Below are 23045 nucleotides of genomic sequence, written 5' to 3'. Positions count from 1 at the left end.
GAAGAAATAGTTGCAGGTATGGTTACTTTGCGATCAATGCTTACTCTGCGCCTAAATGTCTCCAGCGATTCAAAGTGAACGATTCTTCACGAAGTTCATTGAGAAAGAGGTGAGCCGATGTGCAAATCCGATTAAACCTAGGGTTTCTGTTGGTGTATTGGTTTTCGTAGAGTTTTTTTCTTTCCCCATTTAGGGTTTAAAGATCTGTTGGCCATGGCAGAAACAGAGATGAAGAAGATGAAGAAGACGTAACGATTGGAAAGAAAATTTAAGAAAGTTTAAATCGTTAAAATGTAAAATTTAAAATATTTTTATATTCAAAGATTTAATAATTGATAAATTTATAAGATATAAATACATTTTTTAATTCTCACCGTTGGATTTAATTGTGAAGATATGATGCAATCTTACGGTATAATAGATACAAGGGTATTTTGATCATAAAAATCAAAAATTGTCCTTAATTAACTTTATTGGATACCTCAGGGGAGGCATATGCAAAGTATTCATTTATTTGGACTAAAAATGACAGAGATCAAACCTCAGGGGGTCCAGATGAAAATTACCCATTATTTTTTAAAGTCTAATAATTCATTTTTTTCTTTTTTTTTTTTTTTGGATGAGGTTCATCCGGGCCACTTTACGCGCACCATGATTACTTCCTCAAGGGAGATTTTATATATATATAATTAATGCCGCCGAACAGGTGCGAACCCAAGACCTCCCCTAGGGAAGTTGAGCCTTTAACCGCTTTAGTAACCTGTCATTGGCAACGTTGGAGACTCCCAACGTTGCCTTGAACACTAATACGCATGCTTGGATACATATATGGTCCACATTCATTAATTAGTCTAAGTTTAATCATTTATATTGAGAGTTGGAGACTCCCCAACATTGCCATGAACAGTAATATGCATGCTTGGTACATATATGATCTACATTCCATTAAATATTGAATTTGAATTTAATATTTAACGTATTACTAATTTAAACCCCATCTTCTTAATGAAAGTCATAAAATATATATGGTAAAGTAGATAAAAATAAAAAATAATTTAAAAAAACTTTCTGGTGACAATAATAAGGTCAATCACAGCTATGTGGGACCTGAAACAATTCACCAACATTAAAATTGCCATCGACCCAGTAGGTACTAAAGCAGGATCGAACACGAGGCAATTGGAGACGGATTCGTCCAATCCTGTGGTAGAGGAAGGCTATTTTGGGTAATATACATGAAAATATCTCGCTCAATCAAACCCGGCATGCCTTGCTCGGGTACTATTGGATCTGGATCAACTGTCAATTCCCGGTTGGCTCCAGACTTTTGTAGGTCAGCGGCCTGCGGCGTGCCACTGCCACCACCATTGGTTGGTGAATGAAAACTGTGGTCCATGGAAAATGTTGAGCCGTTGGGCAAGGGACACCAATGTCTTATCGACAAAGTGCAAGATCCTTTTTGTAATTTGAAATTCGCTAGGGACACAATTTTCTTTTCGGACAAAAAGCAAAATCAAAGAAACGTTGTTAAGGAAACAAGGGGAAGCTCTTGACTCTCTTTATTGTAGTTCTTTTATTATTAAAAATTAGAAAAAGGGAAAAAGAAATGCATTGGAAGACCCGCCGTCGCTATTCTCAGTTGTAAGTTGTAACCTTAAATTTCGGTCCCCTACTGCTACACAGAAGAATAGTTTGGTGCCGAAGATGGGTGCGGGTTAGGAAGGAGGGAAGATCAGAGAGGAGGAAAGAGGGGAAAAATGGCGACTTCCGCGGTTAATTTGGACGATGTACCTTCCATTGATCTAATGACGGAAGTCCTTCGCCGGATGAAATGCTCAACTAAACCCGATAAACGCCTTATCCTTGTTGGTAAATTTTCATTTCATTAATCTGCAATGCGTGAAATTTATATTGTAATTGGTGAAGTTTTTGTTGTCGAAATCTGAGTTAGGGTTCTTCGTGTTGTTATTATTGGTATGTTATGTTACTGAGGTTCTTAAATCTGCTGTGGCTTTGGTTTCTCTTACGTTTTTGGGTGTTTTTCTGTTGGATCTGGTTTTGAATGGTAGCTGGATTAGCTTGTTCATGGCCTTTGTATTCTTTTATTCTAACTGTTGTTGCTTTTGTTTGTGTTTGTGTTTGTGCAAGTCTTGATTTCATTTTTTCAAACGAGATTACAAAATGAACTTTTTTTTTGAAATTATGTAATTCATGGGACGTACCGATTCCCTCGTGGCCATTTGTTGTTATTCTCTTACTAGCTTTTTTCTTCTTCTTTTTTTTTAAAGGAAGAAAAACTGGATTTACTGTAAGCTCTTAGATATTGGTGGGTCTTGTCATAAAGGAATCCGCTTTACTGGGCGGAGAGAGGGACGCGAGTGGAGATTTGGATTCTGCAATATTGGAAAAGGCGGCTTCTTTTGCTTCCTTAACTTCTTGCTCCCCTCTCCCGCACCTCCAATACCAACAACTAAATGGCCCCTATTGGCCAGACTCGATTACCCCGTACAAGAATGAAATTGTTTGTGATAGTCAATTTTTTTTCTTAGCAATGACTATCACAGGGTATGTTTATCAGTAATATGCCACTTTCAATCAGATAATTTCCAATCAACACAAAGCTATGTAGGTATCTTGCCGCTGTTTAGACTGATGTATCGTATTTGGTATTTGGGGTCCATTTCTGTAGTGTCAAATGCATTATACTAACCCATCTTGGTTTTTCATCCTTCGTTGCGGTCTGGAATCTGATTTAACAAATTCTCTAGACCCGTGTCTGATCTACTATTATCTGAATGGTTAAGAGAGATTGCATGGGACTTTCAGTATCACATTGACCATATGGTTAATGATCTCCTCAGTTGCTAATTTTGATGCATGATTTTTTAAGGCAATTGATTTGTTGATCATGGGTCTCTGATCTTGGTAAAATTTCAGCTAGACCTTTTCTAGTTGCACAGGCTTTTTAATCATCTGGGGCAGCTGGGCACTAAGTTATATCATCTATGATTTCTGTTGTTGATTGAATTTTCCATTTTAGGGACAATTTAGTTGTAGGCGGTTCCCATAAGTGTGGATTCTCTTGCCATGTGGTGAAGTGGTATGGAGCATAAGTTTATCATGTGACACAGATTGACAGGGCAAATGTATACCTATGCCTCTTTGCTAGATATTCTTATTGTCAATCATTTCACCCTAAAGCATGTCTACTGGCAACTTAATGATATATTGAGGATCATCACATTAAATCTTTTAGCTATCTTTTGTGACCAATTATTGATCCATTGACCTGTCAACTATTGCTTTCTCTTAAATGCATTCATTTATTTCATAGTTCTATGCTGAATAGATGATTCATCTGATCCTTCTGGACTAATAATAAAGGTAAGGGGATTTTGTAGCTAGGTCTGTACTTCTATCAATGAAGTTCACATCAATAGTGAAGTGGGCTTCTTGCATTAACCCTCCAAAAGAATTAAATGCATGGTTTTGGTATATGAATAAGGAGGACCATGACTTAGAGCACTATTCTTAACATACCTACCAAAGTTGGGTTATATGTGGTTTAATGCTGCCCTATTCACAATTAGATATTGTTAGAGTAGCTTGGGAAGGGCTGTGGCAAACACCAAACTATTTATAGTTCACTTATGATTGATTTTGATGGTAGTTATTCTTTTCTCTATCACCATTGATAGCTACCTCCTTTTCATCCAGCTTCTAGTTATCTGTGATTAGCATTTTGTACGTACAAAAATGTTATATTTTCTGGGTGTTCCAACTTTGTTAAATTATACAAATTAGATGACATGCAGGTCCACCTGGATCTGGGAAAGGCACCCAGTCACCAATCATCAAAGATGAATACTGTTTGTGCCATTTGGCCACTGGTGATATGCTGAGAGCAGCTGTTGCTGCTAAAACTCCTCTTGGAATTAAAGCTAAAGAGGCTATGGAAGCGGTAAAACATCTTTACACCTTTGAGGACGCTTTTTAGTTTTAAGTTTCTGGTTATGTGTTATGTTCTCTGTAGTTGTATTGAGATAAGATTGATTAGTGGGTTCTTGTATGGTTGGATCTGTTGATGCTTCTCAGGGACAACTTGTTTCTGATGACCTGGTTGTTGGTATCATCGATGAAGCAATAAAGAAGCCCTCATGTCAGAAAGGTTTCATTCTTGATGGGTTCCCAAGGACAGTGGTACAAGCCGAGAAGGTGCGTCTTGAAGCATTTATCTAATTTCATCCTTGAATCATGGTTCTCTATTTATGGACTTCCATTCATGATCCTGTTGCTGGGTTTTGCAGCTTGATGAGATGCTTCAAAAGCAGGGAACCAAAATTGATAAGGTACTCAACTTTGCCATTGATGATTCCATCTTGGAGGAGAGAATCACTGGTCGATGGGTTCATCCTTCAAGTGGTCGGACCTACCACACAAAATATGCACCTCCTAAAGTTCCTGGTGTGGATGATGTAAGAATACCTGGCTGTCATTATTTATTTCTTAATTTCTTTTTGATATTTTTTAATCTATTAAGAGTTTCTTTCTTGTGGGTTTTGGTAAGTTGCAAAGGAAATGTGATTGAAGAGGGTAAAAGTGTGAAATAGTTTTCACTTTCACCAAACAGTTAATGGATTTACTTAAATACTTATTTTGCCACAGTAAAAAGAAAGGCAAGGGCCTACTTAGTGGGTTCTACGATACTATCAATGCACCAGTAGGATGTCACATGGATTTAGAGGTGGACACATTATGGAAGGTTGGGCTGGACATTTGGTGAATTTTGAATGGCTTTGAGCCCAACAAGTTTTAACCCCTAGGTTTTACTTGAATCTATTTTCTTCAATATATTCCAAATGTTGCCAATCTTTATGTAAAATCCAGGAAATGGAAGTCGAGGGTATGGTTCTTCTTATTCAATATTAGTCAACACTTTAATTTATCTTTCATATTTGAAATTTTGGCGGGTAGATTAGATAACAAGTATTCTCAAGCTAAGAAGTATATCCAGGTGGAGATTGAGTGGCATTTATATAGATATGTACCATTTTGGATGTCAATTGATTTCTAAGATGACTTGTAACAGAGTTTTGGTTGCTAGCTAGCTAGCTTGATAGTGTTCTAAATTCCCATAGGAATTAAAATTGAAGTGCTAACATTATGCTTAAGATTTAAGATTTAAGACACAGAAATATGGTTCTCAGGCAATAAGATCTTCCATTTTTGAGAATTTCTTAAAGTTCATTTATTCAAATAGAAGTATGGAGACCTAGAGAAGGAATTATTATGATCTTAACTTGGCAACTGAGTCGAACAGCTTGCTTTTCATTTTAAATTTTTGTTCCAAGTACATTTGCATTTCTCAAGTGATTTAAGCCTCAAGCTTTGTTGTGTTAAATTTGGTGATATTGGTCATTCTTATTTACAAGCATCTATTGTCCATCTTTTAATTTCTTGAAGGTCACTGGACAAGCTTTGATTCAAAGAAAAGATGATACTGCAGAAGTTCTGAAGTCAAGGCTGGAAGCATTCCACAGGCAAACTGAACCGGTATGCTGCTTCTGTTTTTGTTTGTTTGTCTTCTTATTTTTATTTTTTTTAAAAAACATTTTTATGTTTTGTTTTTGTTTGTTTGTCTTCTTATTTATTTTTATTTTTTTAAAACTTTCTTATGTTTTGATGAGAAAACTAGTTTAACCATGATTTGCACTCTTTTTTTATTCTTCTTTTTCTGCTTAGATGAGAAAATTGGTTAGGTTCTAAGGTGTCAGATATGAAGAGAATGCTGGTATTAGGTAGAAACCCCAGGCTTACAAGGTGTTAGCTTTTTAGGTGTCAGAGATGAAGAGAGTGCAGGTATTAGGAAGAAACCCCAACTTACAAAGTGTTCGTAGTGCTGGTAATGTTAGAACTCCTGATACTTAAGCTTTGCCTGTTACAAAATGAGATATGCTGGTGAACATAAATCACCTTGGTCAGGTGTACAAACTGAATCAAGCATGTTATTGCCTCAAAAAAAAATTTCACATGCAGCCACCAGTTTTCCTAAGAAAAAATATAATGCAACTGGTGGATAATTGTCGAGATACATTCCCTCATGCTGGTCGTAGAGAATCCTGACTTCATGCAGCAATGTTTCCTTCTACCTGTAAAAGATCATGCTCGTATATAAGGCTTTATCATCATTCTTTTCTTGAGTAGGCTGTGCTTGTGGGGTTGTCACTCCAGCATTATAAAGTGCCACTTACTTTGTTCTCAGAGGTTCTTAAAAAATAAGGTGACAGAGACGTGTTATTATCAAAAGGTGTTCATATCTCCTGCACTTTTCCCCCCCAGTAGCATATTAAATGATGCAGTTGGTTAATTTTATAAGGGGGCTTTCGATTAGTTGGACCCATTTCGTATCGCTTGTCTCAAAGAAATTCCATACACCAGTGAGCCATCTGTCGATGACGGACTTGGGGTTTGTGAACTTACTGAAGACAGGGATGATGCCCCAGAAAAGACCTTTCAATTTATGTAACAGCCTTTTGATGAGCAAACCTAAGCCGCAACTGAGAAAACAGAAGATCGTTTGGAGGTGTGTCAATGAGAAAATCCCTTTTTTATGAGTGTTGAGGACCTATTAAGATTTTTCACATGTATGTGGAAGTGCCAATCATGAAAACCCTTGACAGACTGTTGACCAATCTGTCACATTGAAGATTCCTTGACCGTTATCCATATTCATTATAAATTATTAATTGAGTTTGATCAGAACGTGAAACACTGGGAGGACAACTGATATTTCATGGTTTCATTCTCTTCTGCTATCGGTTGTTTAAGAAAACCCACTGATCTGGTTGATTGTCTACCATTTTCAAGGATGATTTATAGGTATGGCGGTGTCTAAGAAGGCATTTTCAGCTGGAGTAGATTCTTCTTTTTGATCAAATAAAACTCCTTCCCAAATTGAGTTTCTTCTAAAGCGTACAGGGTGTCACTTGCATAATGTACTACCCAGAGAGGTTACACTACTGTTTATGTCCTTGTGGTGGTCCTGTTTGTCTTGTCTTTTTGTGTTTAATAATAGGAAATTATACCTGATGTACCTCACCTGGGGATCACCTAGCTAGCTCTGCTGACCACCCGATGAAATCATATGGCCTAAAAGGTAGCCCCAAGGATAAGCACATAAAATGGGAAGGTGTATATGGAGAAGTTTAACCACTGAAAATACCCCAAGAAACTTTTTCTGCTTGTGAAATTGATCTGGTAGGGCAATATCAATTTCATAGTGGGCACTGTTCCATCTCTTCCTGGATGGTAATTTCATTTGCATTTACGGCTGTACCAACCCTGTCTTTTTGTGGGTACTCTCTGGATTCCATAATTGTTACTAGGTAGTTGTGCTTGTCTGAATGCAATCAATTATTATGGGATCTCTGCAAACAGAGAAGAAGGGCTCTGTTTGGTTTTTGATTTGCAGTATTACTCATCTTGTCTAGCTCATCAGTGTTCATTTTTGTGTTCTCGTTCTCCTAATTCTGAGCACATTGTACTGTAGGTCGTTGATTATTATGCAAAGAAGGGAGCGGTTGCTAATATCCATGCGGAGAAGCCCCCGAAAGATGTCAGCACTGAAGTTCAGAAGGTGCTTAATTCATAGGAGCGAAGAAGCCCCTGCATTTTAATTCAAAACTTGCTTGACCATACCGGATTTGCATTCTTGTAACCCGATACATTGTCGGAACTGCCGATCCATCTCTTATGCTGTCATATATTTTCTGTTTTGAACTGCGGTGACGCTACTTTCTAGAAATTCTACCGGGAGCTTTTTTTAGTGAAATTCTACCGGGAGTTGTCAACTCAAATAAAAACATTTCAAATTTTGTACCAGAATTAAGGAAGGATAAGCGTTTGCTCTATCTATTTTTAGGTAAGCTTTTTGATGCAAAATTTCTGGTTCCCTTGCTTGGTTGATGTCGTGTGCACTGCTGGAAGCCTGGTTTTGTCATTTATCTTGCATCCAACCTTCATTGGAAGTAGATGCACATTTTGATCTTAGCCTGATCTATAGTTAAATGGTTCATTATTTATCAAGTAATTTATATGTATTTTTAATTATATTTTAGTTACAGTATGTGAAGGGCCGTTGGCACTTGGCAGTGTCTTTCCACCATAAGACACGTTCGGAACCAGATGGCGACACTTAAAAGCCGTTTTTTCCTAAACCGTTTGCCTTTTCCCCGAAATTTCTTCTCTTTTTCTCACGTATTTCCTCCAATCGTTTGAGGTATGTGTCTGAAGAATTTTTTAGTGGGTTAAAAAAATAAATTTTCTTATGGCGGTGATTGGTTACACGAGTTTCTAAAGGAATAGGAGGATGGTTCAGAACTTGACTTCTCAGTTGAGGGCTTGACATGCCGTAAATTCTCTTGAAAGAGAGGGGTGCCTTCGGGAACGCGGATATAGGTGGTACATGGCTGTCGTCAGCTCGTGCCGTACAGTGTTGGGTTAAGTCCCGCAATGAGCGCAACCCTCGTGTTTAGTTGCCGGTTGGAAACCCTGAATAGACTGCTGGTGATAAGCCGGAAGAAGGTGAGGATGACGTCAAGCCATCATGCCCCTCATGCCTTGGGCGACACATGTGCTACAATGGACGGGACAAAGGGTCGCCATCTCATGGGTTCAACTCCTATAGGCATATGTAATATCCGTATCCCTAACCTAACCTAAGATGTGTTAGGGCTTGTTTGGTTACTTAGAGTCTGTAGATTTCAAAAATTTAGGGATTTCAAATCTACAGACTTCAAATCCCAAAGGATAGGGTAAAAAAAAAAAAGTGGGGGGTTTGTTTATTTTTTTTAAAACTCCTAGATCCCAAAAATATTTATGATATGGTTCAATTTAACGTTTGATAGTATGGGCGGCATCTCCGGGCCCCCAAATGTGAATATCCATGAATCTAAGTCCCCAAATAAAAATCTCCCCTGAACCTAAGATGTGTTTACAGAATTTCAAAATTTGAATTTCTAGTCTTAAAAATCTTTGAGGTGGCATTACTTTTTTTTCAATTCGATTTTTTTCGTAAGTTAAAGGCTAGAAATGAGATTTACATTCTCAATTTTTTGGTCAAACCCTTTCATCTTCTGTACTTCTACCCTAGATGTTACTTATTTATTTTCCTCGCCGTTCTCTTATCTTAGAAAAACGAGGGGTTAACCGACATGTTCATTTGAACTGCCTCGCTCCTGAAGGTGAATGGTCTAGTAATCTAAAATAAACCGACAAAAAACATGAGTTTCTAGAGGTGTCAAACGGTGGCCCAGGCTTTGGTTTGGCAATTGTGACTCCATTCTCAGTCACTTTTGTTCATTAGTTTCATGCGGTTCGATTTTCAATCGAGACAACTAGGGGTTCGCTTTGGTTCTGGTTCTGGTCCAAAATGGTCCACTGAGAAATGGAAAAATATAGAAAATGAGAAAAAGAAAAATGTAACAACAGTCACATTTCGTTCAGCTTCCCCGGTACTCCACTGAACTGAGCTCTCCTTTCTGTTCTTGAAAGCCTTGAGAATTTTGAGTTTGAAAACACCAGAAGCAAACTTTGATCGTTGGGGTGAAGAAGGAAAAATAAAAATACGTTGCCTGTGAGGGAAAAGCAGAGAAATGTTCTTTTCACACACACTCCTCTCCAGAAAAGGGCCTTTGGGCACCATCTGGGTTGCTGCTTACTGTCACAAAAGGCTCAAGAAAGACCAAGTTACTGTCACTGATGTCCCTTCTTCTGTTGGTACTTCGTTACCCTTGTTTTGTTTTGCTCTTCTCTCAAGCAATAAAGCTTGCTCTAGTTTTTTTAGTTGTTTATTTACTTGGGTGTGGTTTTGAAAGACTGAAAAACAGTCTTAAAAGCTTTTATAGTTGAGATTCCGTCCGTTGATGAATTAGCTCTACCCATTCTGGGCGCTTACCATTTGTTCGATGTACTGGTTCACTTTGAAATACTATCCCACTGGAGTTGTACTTGTCATCTGTATTCTATGGTTTCTCTGCTCTTGCACCGAGCTCTGAGCTTGCTGTCTCTTTTGTGTTCCTCTGTATGTGTCTGAGTTTCTTCTAAACATGCTTTATTTGTACTGATGTTTCTGTTTGAGACTCAGAAACATTTTCAGCTACGTTCACCTTGGATAGTTCAATAAGCTGTGTTGAGGGTAAGGACAGGAGTTACCATGTTGGGTTTCTACATTGGCTTTCTCCCTCTACCATGTATTTCCATTAAGGATTTCTCTTAATGAGTTTACCGTTTTAGCACTGGTCCTGGTTTTTGGCTTTTCTTATGGTCGCCATCACGGTAGAATTTTTAGCACTGAGAGAACGCTGTTGTAATTTGCTCTGGTTGGAAAGATGGTTTGTTCGTTTAACAAGATTTTCATTCTCTTACGGCCCCTGGTTTTTTTTTTTTCCCTCTTCAAAAAATAAAAAAGGTAGTTCGGATTCCCCTTGGGTTTTGATTGAAAGTAGCTGTTCTCCCCTCATAATAATTTGCAGTAATGCTGTAGTTTCTGCCATCATCTGATCTCTAAACTCCACTTATCCGCTCAGCACCGTTATTATTGTATTAGCCTCTTGCGGTATCTTAAGCACATCCTAAAAACCAAAAAATGGGGCCTATTTGGGAACGCATATTACATATGTGATTGGCTTCGGATTGTAGTTCTACCAGTTTGTTCTTGTGTTCTTTGATTGATTTTGATCATCTCCAGTTTTTCCCCATTTCCGCTGTTGTCATCCAATGCAGATGAGATAATGCTAAATGAAGTTACAATCCCATGTAGAGTACTTGGCTCTCTTCTCCTTGGGATTGTGAGAATATACTCGAAGAAAGTTGATTATCTCTACCATGACTGTAATGTGATTTTGGCAAGAATAAAGAAGTTTTCAGTCAGCAGAAAAACTAACCCTCAAGGAGAAGCCATGTGTGAACAACATGCATCTATCACTTTGCCAGAACGTTTTGAACTCGATGCTTTTGATCTTGAGGTCTCAGAAGATATTAGCTGGTAAGATGTTGGATGTCCTTAAGGTGTGTAGGTTTCCTGTTGTCTTTGTATAGTATTGTAAACATTTCCCTTGTCTTGCTTACTTCTCAGGCGCAACACCATACCACGTGAGGAGACGCTTGAAGGTATAGGATTTCTTAGCTCCTTTTGCATTTTTTTTAGCTTCCACGTTCTAACTTTTGTAAGTAATCTTTTCATTTTACAGAAACATTAGAAAATGAAAGAAGATAGTATTATTCTCCTAACAAGGTAAGGGTATGAAAAAAGAAACTCATTGCTATCATTGTACATAAGTTTTATATCCCATGTTCTATATAGATCATGGCTTATCTATGATTAAATCCATCAGGTGGGAGATGGGTGTGGTTCTCCTTGGGATGGTTGATATCCCAAATTTTCACCCGGACAAATTTTTTATTTATTTTTATTAACTTTTATATTTTTCCACCGGATGAGATGGTTAGGGTATACCATTACTGTATTTTCAACTAGTGCCAGATGCCAACTTCTTGAGCCACCTAGATTGATTCATGAGCAGGATATAGGTGACATGCTGCTCTGCTCATTTAGAGCCAGCTCATTTTCAGGTTGTAGCCATATAAAGGATACTATTTATAGTTCTCTTGACAAACTTATTATGTCCTTGAGGCTCTATTAGTCCACATTCCAAAATCATCTGTTATCAATATTGTAGGTAACAGGGATGAAACAGTAACTTTTCTTTCACTAAAATAATGCTGAGTAAGATTACGGAAGAACAAAAATTTTTAAATTTTAAATTTTATTTTTAATATGGATAGTATGAATTTAGTAGGGAATGCCTAACTTCAGTGTTATGTACCTGTAAGAGCTTTTTTCGACTCTTCTGTCACATGTGTAAGTCATGCTAATCTTCTTTTATGTATTCAATAAGGATTTATTGTCTTTGGTTACACACCTTGTTTATGCTCTTCCATTCTGTCCTTATCGTCTTTGGTTACAAACCTTGTTTATGCTCTTCCATTCTGTGCCTCCTCACAGTATCACATCAGTGAGCCATCTTTTCAGTTTGACATCTACCATTCTGCATATGCGACATTTGATGAGTATGTTTTAACATATTCACATATTCTTCTATTTAACCTTTTTTCCTTTTCTTTCTCACAAACTGAACTTTTTGTTTAATGTTTTTTCTGTTGTCGTTGTAGTGCTCATTTGCCTCATAAGTCAAGCAGCTTGGAATCAAATGTGAAGATGGTTCAATGTAGTCAGCTTGCTCAAGAAGAGAATGAAGGCTTTGACATGTTAGGGATTGAGATCCCTGTAGACGTGGGTCCACAATTTGATAAAATGGATAATCGAGCAGAGAAGATAATTTTCACAGAGATGGCACAGTTCAATACCAACGAACAACATGTCTTCACTAAGGGACACCCGGCTGTTATTACTCCTGATCGAACTCCAAGGGAATATGAGTGCCCTTCTCTTGATGTATGTGGTAGATCTGAGGAATTTCTGGACCTGGATCCACAGTTTGATGGAGTGGATAATCAAGTGAACAGGATAAAGTTCCCAGAAATACCATCAGTGGACGTTGAACATAACGTTTTTACTCATGAACATCAAATTAGTATCACACCCAATGGAACTCAACATAAACCTACAAGTACATGTGTTGCAGGTTAGTAGGCTTTAGACTGCTGGAACACAAACTGATGCATGTACCAATGTTCAATAGGTTTTTTAGTATGCTGGGAAGGTAAATTTGTATTGCATATTGAATGATATTTTGGGTTCTGAAAAGTCCACCAAATTTAAATTTTACAGACTTTTTAGGAGTACTGGTTTTGATAATTGTCATCTGGAAAGAGATGAAGGCTATATGACTAAGCTGACACTCAATGAAAGTATGCTTGGCTGAGTTCGTTATAACAGGCATCAGTTTTATGGGGGAGCAAGTCATTGGGTTTCTCCTTTATAACATGTACATGTATTCACTTCTGTAAGGTGGATTACCAACCAAAAAATTTTCAATTCTGGCACCAAACTCTTCAAAATATTTTATGGGGGAATGATTTAGCTTAAACTGATTTAAGGTCTTCACAGTTTTGACATACAATAACATTCATCTAGAGACAGAAGAAGTGTCGCTTTCAATCTTATGTTTCTAGGTTTTAGTTATATGTATTTCATTAAGGAGGTTGATCCCATGTCAGCAGTTTTACTTTAATGCAGGATCTACTACGCCTAGATTTATGGCTTTTCCAACACCTGATCAGAAGGAGAAAGTGAGGGTTTCAAGGAAGAGAAAATATGACTTGGATGAAGCTATAGTGCTTCCTAACAAGTGAGTGATTTTGTTGGATGCATTTATCTATATGATTTTTTTTTCATGTTAAATGTGGATTTGGTATGATATCTTTTTAGACTATGGTTAGGTCACCCTGGAACCTCCAGGTCAAATCAAATAAAATGATAAAAAGAGGCTATATTTATTTAGATCTGTAGCATGCTTGAATACCTTTTCTCTGGTCATATAATTGGTTGTGCAGTTACAATGCAGGTGACAAATATATTATCCTGGGTTTTACACATAAATTGGAAGGACCACAGATAATTAGTGAATTGAGTTAACTTTATTCACTGAAGAGTGAATAACAAATGGACTTAACTAGTATACTGTTGTATATTTTGGCCTCAGGTTATTAAGGCATAGTATGCATGATTCAAGTAGTTTGGTGGCTAAGCGGAGAAAAGCTCCTCTTACTGCATTTGATGTCTGGAGAGCCGACAAAATATCCAGGCTTAAACAAGATTTTATGGAGCCTTCGCTTGTTGGTGGGTTAATTCCATATTTCCTCAACTGATATAGCTAGTTTATACCTACTACTTACTATGCATAAATTCCAGGTATTACATCAAAGCTCAAGACACTCTTTTATGAAACCAATACTAAGGCTCAAGGGCCAGCTTGTGATGCAGTAGGCCTCAGCCATTCAGCAGAGTTGGAATTTGACACACCCTGCAAACCATCAGAACAGAGAGCTTCCTTTCAGGAAAATTCAGTTGATGAGACAACGTCAGTAAGGTCTGTTGAGGTTCCAAATGCCAGCATTTCTCAAGTTACACGTGTAGAAAAAGATGTCTCCCCATTTGTGATGCTTGATCTTGTGCTAAGTAAGGTAAATTACATGTTTATGACTGGACCTATTTTTTTGGGGGTTTTTTGGGTGGGGGTGGGGGTTTGGCTTGGCTAAGGATGCATGTGGTCGAATAAGAATGGCTTACTTGGACATTTTTTTGTCTTTCATTTTGATGCTGCTGACTTCATGTTACCAAGACATTAGCACCTGATGTTGCCATATATTTTTTCCTTTTAGGATGTTATTCCTCAGGAGGAAGATAACCAGGACCTCGGTGAGAATACTTTTTCATTTACTCTTTTGCTCAAATATCTTGTTTCTAGTTTTCATTTTATTTCTCCGAGATTTGTATGTATTGCAAATTTCCAATTCATGGTCGATTCTTATCTGGTTTTCATAACATGTAGCGGATGGATGGACAGTTCGGACCAGGTAAGGTGGATGGAGCTCTATTATATTCGTTTGTGCTAGAGTGGCTTTGGGTGTAGGGGACACTTTTCCAACCTATGAACTTCTTGTTTGCAGAACTGTGGCGAAGTGTCTGCAGAAGAGCTTGCTAATTGAAAGGGAGCAGAAAGATGATGAATATTTGAGTTTGGCAAGCCTTTTGAAGGGAAGAACAAGAAAAGAAAGTGCTAGATTGTTCTATGAGATACTGGTAAGAGGATCCATTGCAACCTAGTGAGCTTGTATGTCTTATCTTCCTGATTCTCTTTCCATTCTTCATGTTACCTTGTTTGATATCTCGTTTTCTTTTCGTAGGAGAAATTAGTTCATTGCAGATATGTTGTTTGACATATTGTTACATAGGTATAGATTAAGCAGCTCATGGGCAGATTTGACTTGGTTGCTACCTGTGCAGTAATATCATGTAAAATTGTATTGCAGGTATTGAAGACTAAAGGGTTTGTGGATGTGAAACAAGAAAACCCATTTGATGACATTCTTCTGCTGGCAACCCCCCAAATGGAAAACATATGATTAAGCAGACCAAGGATTAGGCATTATAATGTACAGTGAACACTGGGGTGAGACAATTTTGGTATTTAGAGAGTGGATTTTCTGTATATAGGAAATACGATACTATCATCTGTGTGTTATAGCCTTGCTCATCAAGACTCAGGTGGTTTTGTAGCAAATGTAAGATGTGGGTTGCAGTTTTGTATAGGTGTATCATGTAAATCTATGTTGTCACGTCTGTTTCTTTCCCTGTTCCCCCTCAATTTTGTTACTCTTGATGTATTGTTATCTATAAACAAAAGTCTACTCTTGCTAATCATACTTTTTTATTTACAATTTAGTGTATATATGAGCCTGATTTATAAAAAAAAACAGAGGAGCTTAGAGTTGGAGTTAATTCCTGTTACCAAATTGGGCTTTATCTTTTTTTTTTCTAGACTTCCAAGATTTGCTTTTCTCATGTGCTCTAAGCCTCTTTTAATTCTTCCAAATTTGACCTGGAAGCTCGTCTTGTCTGATTTGTACACGAGCAATGCATGAATGAATGACTAGGTGCAGACAGTAATGTCCAAAATTAGAACAGCCAAATCAACCATGAACCTTGCCTGTGCCCCAAATTCATCTAACTCGTTTTTTGAAGGATATCAGCAAGAAACAATAGACTTTCAACGACTACCACATCAATAAAATTGGAAATTGATACTATTATCCTCTACTTTGGTTTTCTATCCCCCGGTTTTTACTGAAACGAAAGGGAAAGGTTGGGTGCTTTGATTTGGTTAGGCCATGTCTTCAGGGCTTGTTCATCAAATTCAATGATGGAAAGAATGAGTTGCCTGAATCATGTTTAGATCTCAGCAAAACGAAATTATGTTAATCTTGGAGTTTTTGACGCTTAAATTAAATAGGGGTTATTGGAATTTGGATCTTCCCCATCCTGCTTTACCCTCCGTTCTATCCGTCTGACCGTTAGATGGATAAAATATCAATGGTTAGGTGGAAAGAGTGAAACAGAATCAATCTATTTAAAAGTGGCTGAAACAAAATTAGTCTGTTTTCATAAGATAGTTATTTTTCTCTGTTGGTTGTCATTCTCTCCGTCCATGCATTGTCCATCATGATTTGGATTGAGGTATTGAGATCTTGATTTTTTTCTCATCAATTGACCAAAACCCAGTTTTTGTTCTGAGAATCTTAGACCTGGGTAATCAGGTGTAAGTCAAACGAGCCTCAACGACCAATTATGATTTTTTTTTTGGTCAATAGAAATTTATTGATCACTGCCGGCAAGACACTTGGCATCATAAGTACAAAGCTCAAATAACCAGGGAGTGGAGTTGTCCAAACTACCCTTTTGACACAGGGTAGGGCTTTCCTGACCAATAATAGTTCAGGTATATATCACCTTGCTTGGGGGAACAAAATAGAACTTGCAACTGAAAAAAGAGTGTCAGCTGCTTCATGTCAAGATAATATCTTGCACTTGGACTAGGCCTGCATCGTTGCCTTTTATTAGCCTACAATCAGTAGCAATTGTGACTTTACAAACCAACAAACGAAGAAATTAAGGAGTGAGGAGTAGGTGGAAGGACTACATAAATGGAACAATTCCATGTACCTGCCAACACTTTTTTCCTGAGTAACATTTTACATCAAATGGAAAAAAACCTCTACACTGCCAAAAGAGAACTACACCTAAATACTTCGAGATGAAGTATCAAATCCTAGTTACTTACATACACCCCAAAATCACAGTACCTTCTCTACTGCTCCCTTTCACAAAACAGTGTGTTTCTTCTCAGAGGCTTCCCTTGTCACAAGTTTTATTCCCCTCACCCACAGTTTAGCTGTTTCAGTCCCACCATCACATACGAAATGGATCTCTCTGTTCCGAGTTGTCAGCACTCTAAACAAGCCTGGCTCATCAGCATCACCCTTTCTTTGACGGTTTTCGCGAAATACCGAGCTTGGCCCGACGTTTGCTTCTCGACAAATCACGTTCTTCCTATTGGATTTCCCCCACTGCAATACCCCGGCAGCGCCCATCATCCTCATCACCTTCCCATGTGGAGCTCCTTTACCTCCCCTTGTATGCTTCTGAACATTGGCTCCTTTTAGCACAAGCATCCGAGACAGCTCATCTAGTATAACACGCTCTGCATCACCATCTACGCCGCTCTTCCTTGCAAGTGATAGTGCAGATTCTCCCCTTCTATTCTCAATTTCACACCGAGCTCCACATGAGATCAAAAGTTCACAGATACACCCATGGCCTTCCCTTGCTGCTAACATAAGAGGAGTACACCCATCCCCATCAGGTATGTTGACATCGTAATCTCTACTTGTTAGCAGACGAACTGCAGCTATGTCACCACGACGGGCTGCGCAATGCAAGGCGTCAAACCCCCCAGCTCCACGCTTACCACTCTCTATTGCAAATTCCAGCATCACCTTCTCAAAGAGATCACGGTTCTGGTTTTGCTCAGATAGTGTAATTGCTGTCTCACCTAACTTGTTACACAGTTTTACATCTGCCCCAGCATAGACAAGTAACCTGAAAACTTCCACATGACCTTCCCTGGCTGCTACCATTACCGCTGTGAACCCATTGTCATCCTGATAGTCAAGATCAATATCAGGCTGCTTGATCAGTGTTTTCAAGGCTTCGGTATCACCTGATCGAGCCACAAATACTAGAGGGGAGAAGACAGATGAATCACTTGATTGAATCACAATCCCCGCTCGTACTATACCCAGCACAGCTTGTCGAAAACCAAGTACCCAGTGGCCGCACTTGGCAATTTCGCTGACACACTGACCTGAGAAGTTAATGAGGCCAAAATCAGCACCTGCCAAAGCTAGGACACCAAGACATTCCTCCCGTTTGTATCTTGCACAGATCATGAGAGCCGTGTCACCTGAGTCTGTTTGCGAGTTGAGGTTACAGCCAGCATCAATCAGGCGTTTAAGGATTCTGGTCTCCCCAAGTCGTGCAGCCATCTGTAAGGGGCGGAATTCAATTTTCCTTGTTTTGACTGGAAATTCTACATCAGCACCACAGCGTATAAGCACATCTACTGCTCCAGCATTTCCACAGAGGATGGCGTGGTGGATGAGCGTTCTACCGCGGTGAGAGACGTTTGGAGAGTAGTTCTGGAGAAGCATGCGTAGAATACTACCACTGTTCTCAAAGTACTCCACAGCGCACCAGGTAACTGAGAAAGGATCTGCTAACCCTGCACCGACACGTAACTCTTCACCTGACGTCGTGTCCCATGACCAAGCTCCCAATTTCACATTCAAATCTGTTCTTACATCAGCCTGTCAACGTTCAACCCAACAACTTCAAATCAGAAAAGTGATATTTCTGTCACGGTCAAGAGTTTAAGACATAGTCAAACTAGTGATGTCACATAAGTGAAACTTTGAAGTGCTTCTCTATACCTCTAGTAGCAATCGGACGATGGAGATCTGCCGGCTGACGATGGCAGCTACCAGAGCGCAACAGTCGATGTTGGCGTGCAGGGAAGGCTTGGACGACCGAAGCAAGACTCGATCGATCGCGTTCGGATCTACTCCACACTAATCACCAATGGTTTTGTTTTTGTCATTATACCATAGAACAAATAATTTTTAGCCAATATAAAAAATGGACTCAAAACTAGGTTAAACCCAAGTCCATAGAGGTCAAGAAGGAAAGCAGCCAAAAGGGCATTCGAATCATTTCAGTCAGGTATAGATCACGAAGGTGAAAAACTCTCATCAATCCAAGAGGCCAAAATCGCTTGGTTCATGAAAACAAAAGGAAGAGAATCTTTTTTGTTTTGTTTTTCCTGCTGTTGTGGGAAGATAATGAACCAAAATAGTACAAACGTAACACATCAATCAGGTCAAACTGAAAGACGAAAATCACCGTATGGCTAATTCGTACCTTAATGAGCGTGTCCACCACCTCCACATAACCTCTACAGCACGCAACAACAAGCGCGTGCACGGCAACCTGTGTTCGAATCAAGTCGGAACCCATGAGCGATTTGACAAAGCCATATCGTCCTTGGCAACTAGCCTCCAATAGGGCTTCTTCGCATGCTAGCTGAGACGCACCTGCCTTGAGCAGGATCTCCAATATCTCCAAATGACCCTCCCTCACTGCTGCGGTTGTCGCGTAGCCTCTGAAGAGTTTCTGATTCACATCGGCACCGACGCTCTGTCATCAAGGAAACGCCAAAGCCTTGTGTAAATAGTAGATAAAGGCGAGTAATGGAAGAAACATAGTAGAAGAAGACTCAATTATTGCCAGAACAAAGGAGATCTTACGGACTAGTCATTATATTAACAAGAAGAAATATGATTTATCGTCTTATTATTATTTGTATAACCATCCATGAGAAGTGGCTACTTTCAACCGAGAAAGAAAATGACGGGTGGTCATTGTTAGGGACTTCGCAAGACTAAAACAGTGATGCAAGAGACAATTTTGACATTGATCAACCAATAGTTTCACCATCACACAGATTAAAATCAGACAGAAGGGGGAAAAAATACAATGACTTGCAGAAATTGAACACAAAAACGTTGTATGGTCACGATAAAAACCTCGAACAAGGTACGAAAGGAGCTCCTATTCTGAATAAAATGCCTGCGGCACCTTGAAGCTTAACTGGAAAAGTTTTAATGGTTTTAACTTATCAAGCGGAAGGCATAAATTCCTTTGAAAGGCTGTAGAGAAATTAAATAGTAGAACAACTAAACACGAAAAGCTATAGAATAGGAAAAGAAACAGGGATATTTTCGAATCAAACATACTTTCCCTTTTTACAAACATACGGAATCCAAAATTTGAAACTAAAACAAGTAAAACGGTAAAGTTGAACCAAATGAGTGGCCGAAGATCCCGAAAACCCAATTCGAACAGATCCAAACTGGAAACACCATTTCAAAAATGTTGAAGCTCGTCAAAAGCTTCAAACACCATAGGAAACTACATTAAGTTGCAGACAAGTAAAGTTATAAAACAAGCTTCAACGTCGACTTAAAGAAGCCGAAACATTGTGCCGAGATAGAATAGAAAGCTATAGTATGAAAACCAAAAAACATTACCAGAAGTTTCCGCACAAGCGTCAGATTGCCAGTATGGACAGCAAGAAACAAAGGCGTGACGTCCGTCTTGAACTCTTCGTATTCAATCCGTACTTCATCGGCAGTTTCATCGTGTAAGAGCACTTCCGTCTTCCTCATTTTCAAGCAAACAACGCCAACAAAGTTGATGTCTACAGAAGGATCGGAGATGCATTCAAATGCCGTCTTCAGATCGCCAGTGTGTGAAGCTTCAACAAGACGTTGAGAAATTTCTGCTTCGTAATCGACAGGAAAAACCTGTTTACCGGCAAGAAAACCGCCAGATGGGTGTGCGAACACAGTCATCTGAAAGCTAACTGAAAAAAAAAAACAAAAAACAAAACTACAACTTCAAGAGCCAGAAATAGAAACAAATCGCATCAACTTCTCTCGCACTCGTTCAGTTTCTCAGAATCCATCGTTACAAGATCGCCATTGGCGATGGAACTCAGTTTCAGGTTCTCTTCTTCCTCTGTTTCTGAAGAAACACTGAGAAGTAAGTTGAAACAAGTGAGCGCCAGTGAGAGCAGTGAGAGAACAGAGTGGGTTTTAATGAGATAGTTTAACCATGGTTAAAACTAAGGACGGTAGGTTGGATTAAGGGGCCCACATTTATTAATCAGGAGTTAAAAATCAATGAGCAGGCAGGCCTTCACGGCTCACGCAGTCCTCATGGGCACGTTTTTATATTTTCAGAATTCTCTTAAGATACCAATCCAATGGCCGATAGGGCATATCATTACTTTCTATTAACAGTAACAGAGAATACAAACAAGAAGCACGTGCGAGGACCGTGTATCACGTGATGTATAGAAGGTGGGGCCATGGGTCCTCTTCTACTGCGATTTCATATAATACAAACTGTCAATTTCATAAGGTATGGTGTATCAGAATTCAGATCGATTCGTATCTTTTTCTATTCTTTCTATTTTTACTATTATTTATTATTTTTTTATTTACAACCTCTGGTTAAACTGTCACACAGAATTGTTTTTTTATTTTTCTTTCTTGTGGGGGACCAAATCTTGGACTCTTCTTCTCGTGCCATAACTCTCGCTAGAGGACGATTTTATCTTCATTAAATTAATTATGAAAAATTAATTAAAATTTAATTATTGAGATTATGGTTTAAAACAAATAGATGAATGACACACACATAGAGCCACGGAAATTAAGGAGACAGAGACAATAAGTAGATGAGATATGTGTTCTTTTATAACATGGGATAGTGATCGAGTAACTGAAATATCAAACTCTTACAGGTATAATAACTGAAATATCACTCTTGGGTCAACTTAAAATCTTAAGCATCCAAGGTGAAGATGTCAGATTTAAATCTTCTCCACATGAATTATCTAAATCCATAGAAATCCTCTATACCTCAATAAAATAGTAATTAACTTCTGTCTCCGAAGGTTAAATCAGATAATGAGTAATAGTGAAAAAATATGAAATCGTAGTGAATGGTAAGAGAATTCAAGGGTTCGGAGTGCAACTATTGATTGGTCTTATTCTTAGGTATTTGTATTTTATACCGACAGTTAAGGTTTAGGATTTGAAGGCGAGAGTGCCAAATCAACATTCTTTATACATGGCCTAGTTAGTGTCACTCATTACCGTTCAATTACCCTAATCATATAAAGTAACTTGCATTATAAAAAAAAAAAAAGAGGCCAGCTAGCAATCACGCACTAGACGCATGATCTTGGTCAAGTTTACTGCTTGACATTATAGCTTGCGCATTAGATAGTCCATGGTCCAATTAAATCTAAATCGGGTTGAATCGATTAGTTTAACAAATTAACACCGATTTGTCAATTGGTCTAGGGTCTTGTAATATTGCTATAACACTAGCAATAGAGAAGAAAATAAGGTCTAGTCAATCACCAACTCCTCCCCAGATATCTTTTCCACAGAGGGGAGAGAGAGAGAGAGTTTGGATCTCTTCTTGGAAAAATCTCCTAATGAGTAATAAGATTCAATTATATAGAATATTTTATTAAAAAAACTGGGATAAATTCAATAAATGCCATTGAATTAGAACATTCACATGTGACTAAATCCTATCAATTTTTCTAGAGAGAGGAACCAAACCTGCATGAGGGTTTGACATTGTTAAACATCTCATTAATAAAAGAGTATGAGTGAAGGCTTGAAGCAACAAAGAATTAATTCTAGTTTTCTGATTAGAGTGAAGATCGAGTCCTAAGTTGTCTTAAAGACTCATTATTTCAACTCTCCACTCGTGCATTATGAGCATCTTGGTACCTTCCTTGGGACACACTAGGAATTAAAAAAAGCTTGGTGTGTTTATTCTTATATTTCATGTTGTCCTGGTTTAGGGTACCCCACTAATGAATGGTTATAAGTTACACTAAGATCGATAGAATAGCATGTGAGTTTCTCTAGAGAAGCCTTTGGATTCCGAGCAACTCTTCTCTATTGGGAACCAAACCATCCCCTAATCTCGGGTCATCCCTCGTTTGTGGCGAAGGCTGTTTGGTCATGACCTCTTCCTTCTTCCAAACTCACCTCACCCTGCTGCCCTGGGGGGTGGAGAGTCCTGCACCAAGGTAGCTTTGTGTGCAGCTTTTACTTTGTGTTTGCTCTTTTGCTTTTGTCCTCTCGTCTGTAAGGCTAGAATTTAGAAGCACTGTTTAATGCATCAGAGGGAGTAGAATCTTAGGGTCTGGGTTCTTTACCCATTAGGATAGAGGGTGGGGTCTATGTAAGTAAGACTTACCAGGGTTTCACTTCTTATTTATTGTGTTACTAGCCGGAGATGGGTCCACCCAATGTCG

General features: G+C 38.6%; 3 protein-coding genes across 3 annotated transcripts; 2 read left to right on the top strand and 1 right to left on the bottom strand.

Moving 5' to 3' along the window:
* The first annotated feature begins 1590 nt into the window (after positions 1 to 1590).
* LOC149020035 (adenylate kinase 4) lies at positions 1591 to 7936 on the top strand. Its single transcript, XM_089148049.1, has 6 exons — positions 1591 to 1869; positions 3816 to 3961; positions 4096 to 4215; positions 4308 to 4475; positions 5464 to 5553; positions 7550 to 7936. The coding sequence occupies exons 1-6, from the start codon at positions 1758 to 1760 to the stop codon at positions 7649 to 7651; spliced, it is 738 nt and encodes a 245-aa protein (XP_089004175.1). The 5' UTR covers positions 1591 to 1757; the 3' UTR covers positions 7652 to 7936.
* A 1581-nt stretch (positions 7937 to 9517) lies between these two features.
* Positions 9518 to 15473, top strand: SYN2 (Rad21/Rec8-like family protein). The gene is made up of 12 exons (XM_089150979.1): positions 9518 to 9777; positions 10783 to 11044; positions 11135 to 11169; positions 11958 to 12129; positions 12232 to 12704; positions 13259 to 13370; positions 13725 to 13861; positions 13934 to 14205; positions 14404 to 14440; positions 14574 to 14598; positions 14692 to 14824; positions 15055 to 15473. Exons 1-12 carry the CDS (start codon positions 9654 to 9656, stop codon positions 15145 to 15147), a joined length of 1875 nt encoding a protein of 624 aa, XP_089007105.1. The 5' UTR covers positions 9518 to 9653; the 3' UTR covers positions 15148 to 15473.
* A 1255-nt stretch (positions 15474 to 16728) lies between these two features.
* On the bottom strand, positions 16729 to 20774 carry LOC149020033 (ankyrin). Its single transcript, XM_089148048.1, has 4 exons — positions 20227 to 20774; positions 19058 to 19333; positions 18571 to 18708; positions 16729 to 18447 (listed from the first exon to the last, which is right to left on the bottom strand). Exons 1-4 carry the CDS (start codon positions 20548 to 20550, stop codon positions 16903 to 16905), a joined length of 2283 nt encoding a protein of 760 aa, XP_089004174.1. The 5' UTR covers positions 20551 to 20774; the 3' UTR covers positions 16729 to 16902.
* Between the last annotated feature and the right edge of the window lie 2271 nt (positions 20775 to 23045).

Source organism: Hakea prostrata, chromosome 3, assembly GCF_041222555.1.
Source record: "Hakea prostrata isolate BN-2017 chromosome 3, UWA_Hpros_2, whole genome shotgun sequence".
In the NCBI taxonomy this organism is placed as follows: Eukaryota; Viridiplantae; Streptophyta; class Magnoliopsida; order Proteales; family Proteaceae; genus Hakea; species Hakea prostrata.
This window is presented reverse-complemented; position numbering and strand designations above follow the sequence as displayed.

What these genes read in the sequence shown, in the direction of transcription:
- LOC149020033 (XM_089148048.1), bottom strand. Translation starts at nt 20,550, where the DNA reads ATGACTGTGTTCGCACACCCATCTGGCGGTTTTCTTGCCGGTAAACAG. An exon ending in CGCTTGTGCGGAAACTTCTG is followed by an intron (nt 19,334 to 20,226) that starts GTAATGTTTTTT and finishes CCTTGATGACAG; the next exon opens with AGCGTCGGTGCCGATGTGAA. An exon ending in TCGTCCGATTGCTACTAGAG is followed by an intron (nt 18,448 to 18,570) that starts GTATAGAGAAGC and finishes GAACGTTGACAG; the next exon opens with GCTGATGTAAGAACAGATTT.
- LOC149020035 (XM_089148049.1), top strand. Translation starts at nt 1,758, where the DNA reads ATGGCGACTTCCGCGGTTAATTTGGACGATGTACCTTCCATTGATCTA. An exon ending in TAAACGCCTTATCCTTGTTG is followed by an intron (nt 1,870 to 3,815) that starts GTAAATTTTCAT and finishes GATGACATGCAG; the next exon opens with GTCCACCTGGATCTGGGAAA. An exon ending in TCCACAGGCAAACTGAACCG is followed by an intron (nt 5,554 to 7,549) that starts GTATGCTGCTTC and finishes ATTGTACTGTAG; the next exon opens with GTCGTTGATTATTATGCAAA.
- SYN2 (XM_089150979.1), top strand. Translation starts at nt 9,654, where the DNA reads ATGTTCTTTTCACACACACTCCTCTCCAGAAAAGGGCCTTTGGGCACC. An exon ending in GTCTCAGAAGATATTAGCTG is followed by an intron (nt 11,045 to 11,134) that starts GTAAGATGTTGG and finishes CTTACTTCTCAG; the next exon opens with GCGCAACACCATACCACGTG. An exon ending in TTGATCTTGTGCTAAGTAAG is followed by an intron (nt 14,206 to 14,403) that starts GTAAATTACATG and finishes TTTTCCTTTTAG; the next exon opens with GATGTTATTCCTCAGGAGGA.